We start from the raw sequence: 10,310 nt of genomic DNA on the forward strand, positions 1-10,310 counted from the left end.
CCCCTAGGCTCTTAAGCAGTATTTGAAGAATAAATAGATTTTGAAATCTACATAGTAACACACCAAGACCAATGATGAAAGGTAATTTAATGTTATTGATCAAGAGGGTTATCAGACAGTGCTTCCTAAACGGATAGTCAATGTGATATTGAATTTATATTGGCACGTAGTGTAACTGGATAGGTGTGTTTTCATCTATACTCTCTAGATTTTATTTGTATTTTGACAACTTAAATTCATTAAACGCACAAAATACTTGTGTTTATGTGACATCCCATCTGATACCGTCTGGTCAATATGTTGTATTTTTATGTAGGTGATCATCAGAAACCGGCTTGCCAAAACACAGTCTGCCACAGTGAGGAAACGAAGAACAATGGAAAGCATCCCGAATCCTGTCATCTGCAAAACTTGAACTACTGGTATATGCACTCGATCATCATCTAGGTGTTATTTAAATGGCATTTGGTAGAAGACGGTCGTAGTTTCGATTTTCTAAGGCATTGCGAGTCAATTAAGACACCTGCAAAGAAAACAAAATGAATCCGAATTATTTTGTGAACGCTATCTCATCTCTTGTGAGATTAAAGTTATGTGTAAATTGATATTTGGCAGGGTTTAGAACTATTTCCCAATTCCGGCAGTTTTCCAAAGGCCGATGGGCTACTCTTATAAAAGGAAGTGCAGCTGATCAGTATAGACGAAAGTGATGATTTCTAGATCAACCCAACCCCACTCAAAATTGTGCAGTATCCCTAGTGCAACGGTTAAATTGCAAAATTTGAATAACGCTATTTCAAAGAAAAATGAAGGGGCAGATAGCAAAGTGGCATATACACAAATGGATGTGTTGTGTTTTATTGCACTTTCTACCTTGAACTTAGATTCATAGCTTTAACCAACACAGCACAAAGTCCTATGCTATAATTTAAAATATATTAAATATTTTCCACGACAACAAGGTGGGCCTTGGCTTTAAATACTGCCATCTTCATGTTATGCTTTAAATTCAGCTCTTGCTCTCACTAAAATTTAATAAATAAATGAAATGATATCTTTGGGATGTTAAGAGGGCAAGGATTGACAGATGTCTTCAGTCAGATTTTATTTATACTGGTCCTGTAGTTTTTTGCAATGGGTTTGTCGATGGGGCTTCACCATGGCTGTGGATAAAAGTTGGCATCGTTTTGATTAGAAGGCATATCATGAAATGATGCATAGCTCCATGTAAACGTACGGTTCGGATGAAAGCACTGGCCAATAGAAAATAAAAATGTATTGGGGTTGTATGACATAAAAACAGTCTAGATTTCCTATACAAACCAGAAGTGCTAAATAGTAGTGTCATCAGAAGCGATATTAGAATTGCACCAAAACCGCCTACATATTCGAAAGCGAACTTTATCCAACTTCAAGACCAGGAGCTTGATGATAAAATCATGTGGAGCCACACTGGCAGTGCAAACACTTCCTACAGCCAGTTTGAGGAAAACATTAGAACGGTGCTTTGAATAATAAAAGTCAAGGTTTACAGGAACAGCCTGTGGCTGATATATTAGACACAAGTGTAACGATCAAATGCGAAGATGCCGTGTCTCCCCACACTCATCCGAAAACGAACAGCTTTGTAGAAAGCGAAGAGGTCTAGTAAAAAGAAATTTAATCAATATTCGCTGCTTCAGCCATTTGCTCTAATGTCTAAAGCACTTTGGCACGAACCTGAGATGTGAATTTTGAATCTCCAAGACAAAGTTGTACAATGCTCGACAAGTGGATAGTCGTCAGAATTCACACACTCGTGTATCTTTCAATCTCAAATGGAATATGCGAGATCTGCAAATACATCAATGTCCTGGGAAACGGCACGGCTGTTTCATGTTTGGTCAACCTTAACCAAAATCTTCTGCCAACCACCCGCCACTCCAATAATAAAAATGGATTGCTGCCTGTCTTTATTAAGCTATGCTTTACACCATTTGCATCAAAGCCAAGTAAGCAATGGGCTTTGCACAGATTGTTGAGAAATAGAAGAGACACCACTCAGCTTACCATCAACAACATCAATACAATGCTCAAGAAAGATTCTGGTATGCCTTTCATTAGTCACTAGACATTCTTTAATGTCGGAATTATTCATTTGAATCAGAACACCAAAGACATGATGTTTGCATGGCCAATGCTTAGATGATCCCTCTCCGATGTATATACCGATAAAAGCGCATCAAGGCGTTCTTGAGAAAAGACTATTTTCTTTGGCAACCTAGACGAATTGGGCTGTGGTATTCCTGCTTGTGGTTAAGCAAAGCTTGAGCATAGCTACAAACGCCTACTTTCAATACAGTTGAGTATATTGGGTGCAATTGGCCAACACATGTTTCCAAGCACCATCTTGCAGCACAGATGATATACAATAGCAAGCAATTTCCAAAGTGGAAGCTGTGCATGAAGCGAATGAACTAACTAGTAGGTCGACCCAGTTGATTGTGTAGAGTCTATAGCCCAGAAAAATCACTCTCTGGCATTGTATCAGGGTGTTGCATAAATTATTTAGATACATGTTTCCGCACCAGTAATTAATTGGATGGTATCAACTCCAGACATACTAATGTTTGTTGGTTTTACTCAACATTAATAGGCATATCGTTCGGAGTTGCATTACAGAAAAGTGAAACTGCTTGTTGTTAATTCAAAGTGTATGGCATGATATACAGTCCTACACCATGTCTTTAATATAATTGGACTGGCAATTGCATGCGGATATCTTAAATATTATTTTGTGAAAAGACGAGTCAAATCAAGGAAGTACCAGCCCTGCGAATTGGCCGATTCAAAGAACAAGGAAGCTAGAAATCAATGCATCAGGATAAACATTGTAAATGGATCCCCACAATGTATAGGCCTGGCCTTGATTCACAACATAAGACTAGTCATTAGAGAAATTCCTGTTAGAGACTAGATTAAGAGCATTAAGCCTTGTGTGAAGAATCTCTATTGTTGTATGTGGCAAAAAGTGCTCAGATATCACTACAGACCAAGATCCACAATCATATCATTAACATCGCACAAACGTATTGCCCAGCGTTCAAATAATCTTGAGACTGCAGATGCCTGGAATATCTGCACTCTCACAACAAACTAGTGTCTTTTGGATACCAGCTGAGATTAAATGCATCTTCTTTTTATATTTGTGCCAACCAACGAGACCTTGCCAAATCGTTTTAGAAGTGATACAAGGGTCCAGTAACCAAATCACATACACATTAAATAGTCTACTACTGTAAAGCAAACATCTCTTCTGCCCATCTATTTTTACGAATTCAGATGAATGTGTGGCAATCATGAATGCACTCACAAGTCCGTTGCTCTTTTAGCATGCGCCGTGGCCTGAGATGTGGATGCCATCGTTGGTATGGAAAAGGCACAGAATGCATGCAGATTTCCATGTACTGGAATTGGGTGAACCATACTGAATGATTTAATTCAAACACCGCTTGGGTATGACATGGCACGGCGAGCTTTTATGATCCAATGCCATTCATTCAAGGAGAATTCATATCACAAGATGAGTTTCCGCAGGCATCATCTACATGCTAGGGTTTGTTCGTGAATCTATACCCAGACATTAGTCTTGTTGAAGCGAACAGAGACCTTAAATCAGGCCAACTATGATGGGCTCCTTATTCAAGAATGTTGTGGACATTCCCAATTATGTTTTATTCCAGCACAATTCTTTTATCATATCGGCAATGGCATATACTCGGGGTTTATTTTTAATGTGTGTTCTGGAATGATTGTGAGCGCTGCGTATCGTCTTTCGTTAATGCCATGATCGTCTTGTAAACCTGCACTACAGTCAACTTATATTTGCTGGAAATCTACATTCTAGCGTATTTCTGTCACTCCTGGGAAATCAAAAATGGTGCAGAAACACAGATCTGCCAAATCAACTTATTTGAAAAGCGAAAGACCATTCTCAAAAGAGAAAATCCATCAGACGATATGGTGCTCATTCAGAAAGTATAGTGTGACAGAAGATGGCATTGTTGATGTTGCTCTGGAAGATCTATTTAATAAAGAGGTTCGTTGTTGAGTTTGCTTCAATGCTGCAAGACAAAAGGTGTGCAAAGAATATTGGGAATGACATTTATGAATACCGGTATATACTCAAGACATATTGGAATAAGAAAGTACAAAGGCCGCTGTGGTGAGAATATAAAAGAGTTGTGTTGCGGTATTTCAACAGAGCACACGTCTGTTCCATAGATGGTATGTTCGCCATTATGATTTGCTTCTCTTGATCTGCTTCATGCAAAAACAGAACCGGACAGTTCCGAGTTTTATTTAAAGAGGCTTGCTCTATGATTTTGTATGATAAATTTATTTAGACTGCAGCCAGTCTCATAACTATTATATTGCTTACTGACTTTGAAAACAGAATACATACCCTTACCTACCATTGGGTCCAATCACTCAATATATTTAATGCAACAATCATAGCTTGAAATGGTTTGATGAACTAATTTGTTGGTGAGTGAACAGGTGTAAAATAAGGGAAATGTTGGACTTAACAAGTAAATCAAAATACATTCCGAAACCTCAATGTAAAATGGCCTTGATTTCAATTGCCAATGGGCTGGCTCTTTTGTTTGAATTTTCGCAACCATTCTTGATTCTCTTAGGCCTAGTTCGAATCGTGTGATGCATGTTGAAAGAAATTTCATCGACAATGTGGCGGTTTCAACTGGATCTGTTGCAAACATGCATATTGCGTATGCTGAATTGATCTACGCCAACCTCCATCAGGCAATATCTGTGCTTTACCTGGCATAATCGAGTAATACATCATGCCCCAATGCGCATCATAAAAACTCCCAGCTTACTAGCTTATTCCGTAACGGGCCAACCCAAACATCCGGTTCATACACGCATTAAGATCTACCGTCTTGTTTGACAAATGCTCACACATTGTCTACTATGCTATGGAAGCTTCGAATGGTGACATAAATTATGCAAGTATCTTTTAAATATCATGCCAAATATTCAATTATTAATATGCCTTGGATTAGACAAATGGGCTTGAAATTTTGGTTCGTATGTTTTGAAGCCTTCGCTATCATTTTCGGATGTTAGAGATCTACAACTGAGACATTAAAAATTCAAGGCTGGTGCATTTCACAAAGTCCCAAGATAATGACACAATGCAAATATTTTAAATCATATTGATAATACCAAAGAAATTGAGATGGCTTCCAATTATCAATTTTTAACTTCTGAAATATCTTGTTCAAATCCATCGGACCATACCATTTACGTAACCTACTCAATGCACAGATGACTGCCAATACTACAGTTCAGAACTATCGGATGCAATTCGGTGGAATGGGATGAGGGGAAGTCTTGAGTCTCGAGGGTTGCTGTTTTAATTCACCTGTAAGTTTGACAAAATGTTCTTCGTCTTGGCAGACAGTGTTTGCATCCATTCTGCACAGCATACATACCAACCACACCATGGCAGGTTTGGCCATGTCGGCACCAAGCCTAATAAGTATAGGCTCTCAACGGAAGTGCCTGGCATTGCCACTAGCCAATCACACACAGATACCTGACACTCTAGTGTCTATTTTAGGAATTCTTGTCAAGCTTAAAGTGCCTGGTACTAGTGCTAGCTGCAAGGTTTTGTATTTGTTCTGCAACATTGACAATACATCTTGTACATCAAAATGGAATGTTAAACATACATGTGTGATTGGCGAACCATCTGGGTGTTTAACAAAAGCCTGATGTTGTTCTCAAAAGTTTACACTCTCCATGCTCCATACATTAACTTCAGGTGTGGTCGAATTTTGTTCTGCAAATCCATGTTTGTGGAACCCAGATTTGGAAGCAGTCCCAGTGCAGTTGTAGGAAAAAAGTATCACATCCCTGTTCAATTCTGTGCTGATGCATATCCCAGTGCACCATTGGCATCCGTATTGCAATCAAGAACATAGTCGTCCTGGCTAAATATAATCACACAACTCTGGGGTTTACATTAGTATCAAAGCCGGCATTATGTAGTTTATAAGACAAGGGTCAAGTGGTTGCGGCAGCCGCTAATAAAAGTCACCATCACTTTAATTTTGGTTCTTTGGTCTCAGACGGAAACAGTGCCAAGCACAGTGGTGCGAGAAGAGAAGGCATTGGCCTATAAGTCGCTGCAGAACTTTCGGCATTTGCGGTAACATCCGGGATCTTGCGGTGATAGACTCCCATCGCCAGGAAGTATGGCACTGAGAATGACGCCAATGCATGCAATTAGTTAAGTCCATGTTATCAGTAGCGATTGTCTTGGCACTTTCCGTTTCTTCCAGGTGTATTTAATGTCCGAATTCGATGGTTGTTCAATTTACCAGTGGTATTCAAAAGTGGGTGAAACTCACCAAGGGCTAACATACCTCACCAACACGAGAATCATCGCGACTTCAAAATTAACAAAGTACGCTAAGTGCAGTCGTATAGGTTTGTGCAAGTTTCAAAATTAGTCCCCAAGACAATAGAACAATTTGTCTATCATCATTAGATAGAACGGTGTCGTTAAAGAAATGCCAGGCACACTCCTTTAACGAGAACATGAGTAAATTATTAATAAAGTGGTTGTAGCTGCATAACCAGGGGAATATCAAGTATAGGTGCATTGATGTGTGATACATTGGAAGATCATCGACCAGCATTTAGATCTTGATGGTAGTTTGTATTGGCACAGAAATATACTCTTTAGACTCTCTGCCCAGTTGTGTGCTTGGCGTGTTTTGTTCCACCATAGATCATTTGCTTGGAATGGAAGTGTTGGCACAGCAGCTGCACCTTGAAAACAAAGCACAAGACTCCAACTTGAAATAATGCCAATAATAAAGAACCACAGGAGAATGTTGATGCAAGCACGCCATTATCAAAGCATTGTTCCTTAAAATAGAAAGAAACACAATGGCAAATGCTAAGATATGTGGAGTACATTCCGATCTATAGCTACAATTCCTGTTTGAACGCAGCCAACAGTGACTTCCACGGATCCCTGCGATTACTTTCTTATGAACACAAGTCACACAGTCTGTACCAACCGACCACCTCTATATAAGAAATTCGGATAATATCACGAACATATGCATAGACCATGATGGCCAAAATTCATTGAGTTTCACAAAGTGATCTCTTAGCTTGACAACTGCAGGGCACCGCCGACTATGGAAGCGTGAGGCTTCATCTAAGAGTTCAAAGAGAAGTGTTGCGTGGACTTTCGCCATCTATTATAATAACTAAATGGCTGTGCTTTGAATAGCTCTAATATCTTTGATACAGTCGGAAGCCAATCACGGTGCATTTGAGTGCGCCGAAAAGGTGATCGTGAGATTTTGATGCATTTGAGGAACTAGTCTAACCACCCAATGTCTTATATAATTAGGCTCAGTTTTATTTCAGTTGCAGTGCACATGTGCTTTGTCGGAACAATTGTTTTATATCTGCAGGCAGTAAATAAAATGAGTCTAGTGCTCAAATCCCTCTTTTGAAGGGATTGGTGTTTTATAATGGTGCTTGGGTGTAGACTAAAAACCGTGGTCCAATATAACACCCATACAGTGATGTGAATGCCAGCCTTGACTACAAAAACACTTTCAAACAATAAACATTTAGACTAATCATCAAAGATGCACATGATGTTTACGCAAAATTTGGTCTTGCTAATAAAGATGTATTCACAACGTCTTGTGATTTCGAATGCTATTTTCGATTGCAACATATTGTCACAAGATGGATATTTCAAAGAAATCATCATCAAATGGAAAATAGTATTAAAAATGAGACCCACAACCAAACAAACAATACTAATATTAGGCTGTTTGGATGTGTGTCATATAAACCCGCATCGTGCGTTCTTTTTCTCTTAAGAGTATAGATGGCTGGAATGTCAGTTTTCTTAATAGCCCTCTGCCCCAACATAACTACGATTGCATTGTGTTCTCTGGACTTTTATTAAGTGGCAAGAGAAGACCAACAGCTTTTGTTTCCACGGACAAATCCTGCGAAATGTTTGGGTCGAATAAAGCTCAACAAACCAGAGTCTGTGTGAAAGGTATTGCTCAATGCTTAACGCATAAAACAAATTGGCCTGGCTTGATTTTCCCAAGACTGTCAAAAATTTATACGAGAGTGCACTGATAGTTGAATGGAAAACACTCTGGTGCGAATGCCCTTTTGATCAAAAATTCTGCCTCTTATATCTGGATGTGTGCTGTAGTAAGTTTTGACCGATGGGTGGAAACTTGTCTTGTAACTGTTGTTTATATGTCAAGACCTACAATGCAAATAATACTGCGTCTACATTCTGTCAGCACAGTGCACTCTGGCGTACAAGAAAACAGATAAGATCAGATTGCATCAACAGGATGTCTTGAATTTCGACAGTCCATCTGTTTGAATCCTCTTGATTAAAAATTGCAAAACCAATTGCACCTGCTGCGGCTAGAATTTTCCACATGCGGTTACCTTATAGCTACGTCATTATATGATGGCATTGCAGAATCAAAGTTAAATAATTATTTGGGTCTTTCCCCTTTTCTTTTTATTCAAGAGTTTTGGCATAGTATATCGGCAAATGCCCTTGCCAACAACAGCCATGACCGGTTCTCGAAAGGTTCATTGTAGATGCACATAATCAGATGGACAGGCCATCTAGACCATGTTGTTTTAACAAGAAGCACAAAGTAAAATGTCGAAGGCAACTCAATTTATTCCTAGACTCGAGGCTATTTATGTGGGTTTGTCAAAATTTGCAAAAGACCCGTCATGCGTGCTTTTAGAAACAGTGAGTAGTTCTATGAGTGAGAAAGCCGTTCATAATGAATAAAAATGAGGATTGCCATGTCCAAAGAAAACAGACACTGGCATGGGCGTACATGCTGGATATGGTATGCTATGAGCAGCCAAGGGAAATATGATCTGAAACTTAACGTTTATGGCAGTGGCATTACATGTAAGCTGGCGTGAGTTAAAATATAAATACAATGTGAAGGGGTTAAACAAACGACCGTTGGCTTGCAGAAATCAAGGGGTGTGTGCACGATGCCACATCTGCAACTTGGTCGGTTTTGTTTTCGCCGCATGGACTTCACTCATCAATAGACTGGTCACAGGTTAAAGCTCAACGCAGTGGAGCAGGAATTCCATAAGAACGGCGTGTGAACGATGGAATGAAGAAGCTCAGTAGACAAATGTCCAGTGGTAAATTCAAGGACAAAAGACTAGGTGGAGCAGAACCCGTCCAGATGTTGCGATCTACTCTGTGCACTATCAGAGGACTACTTGTGTGCAATGGCACACCTCAATGCAGGAGTGCTATCTAAAATGTTCCAGGAGTAGACATGATCTTTCGTGAAGAAACCGTGCCACATTCCTAAGCGTCTTTGTGGTTTATTGATAGGAGTGGTGGTGATGTATCGAGCAGTATAAAATACTCTTGAGGTGCGCTGATGTACATGGCGATCAGAACGGTATTCAAAGTACACATCAGCAGCGCACAAAGCGGGGGTGCTTGCACCTGCATTCTTAGCACAGAATACTCCAGAATGTTATATGTCTGGAGTGGGATTGTGCAGTAGCTCAAGATTTCTTGATCTGAGAATTTGAGCAAGAGCAGCTTGGAGAGAGCGGTGGAGGTGGGGTTCGGCGCCACGGCATTCGCATACCAAGTGAATATGCTAATACTGTGAACGATTGTCCCAAAAGAGCTGGTCAAAGCGCACTTTGGGTAAATTTATCAATATTGAGAAAATGGAATGGTTGGTTTTAATTACCAACGATAGTCAATAGCGAGTATCTTTGCCTCTAAAATGTACTTTTATTCTGTGTATACCTGATATGTGATTTGAATATTCATTCATTTGATGCAGGCAGTTTGACTTCCCAATACCCAACTCGCCAGTCATAGTATACCGCAATATATTATATTCGAACAAGTACTTTGTCCTTACATTTTTACACAAGGGTCTTGAAAGTAACCTTCGGCATTTGCATTTTCTTATGAATCTTTGCCAAAACACACATGTTTTACTTTGCTATTGAGCATTGTTAAGACATTGCTAACAAAAGTAGCACAATGAGATTGACAAGAGTTACTTATGGTAAAGAGAAAATTGTTGTAGAAAGAGCACTCGGGTGTAAATATATAGAGACGTTGGCTCTACTCGCAACTAGCAACACAGGACAATCCAATCAGAACACTAATGCACAGAGCCAAATAAGTAAAGTTCAGAGTTCTGGCAATGGTAACACGAAAA

At 39.5% G+C, this 10,310-nt stretch overlaps 3 protein-coding genes across 3 annotated transcripts; 2 read left to right on the forward strand and 1 right to left on the reverse strand.

Moving 5' to 3' along the window:
* Positions 1-1,759: 1,759 nt before the first annotated feature.
* Positions 1,760-2,110, forward strand: VICG_02092 (uncharacterized protein; the record flags this gene model as incomplete). The annotated part of the gene is made up of 1 exon (XM_007605475.1): positions 1,760-2,110. One exon carries the CDS (start codon positions 1,760-1,762, stop codon positions 2,108-2,110), a length of 351 nt encoding a protein of 116 aa, XP_007605537.1.
* Positions 2,111-5,466: 3,356 nt separating this feature from the next.
* On the forward strand, positions 5,467-5,781 carry VICG_02093 (uncharacterized protein; the record flags this gene model as incomplete). Its single annotated transcript, XM_007605476.1, has 1 exon — positions 5,467-5,781. A coding segment is annotated over one exon (315 nt), but the record flags the coding sequence as incomplete, so codon positions are not given.
* A 3,646-nt stretch (positions 5,782-9,427) lies between these two features.
* VICG_02094 (uncharacterized protein) lies at positions 9,428-9,769 on the reverse strand (the record flags this gene model as incomplete). Its single annotated transcript, XM_007605477.1, has 1 exon — positions 9,428-9,769. The coding sequence occupies one exon, from the start codon at positions 9,767-9,769 to the stop codon at positions 9,428-9,430; it is 342 nt and encodes a 113-aa protein (XP_007605539.1).
* Positions 9,770-10,310: the final 541 nt, after the last annotated feature.

The sequence above is a fragment of the Vittaforma corneae genome (assembly GCF_000231115.1).
Source record: "Vittaforma corneae ATCC 50505 unplaced genomic scaffold supercont1.35, whole genome shotgun sequence".
Lineage (NCBI taxonomy): Eukaryota > Fungi > Microsporidia > Nosematidae > Vittaforma > Vittaforma corneae.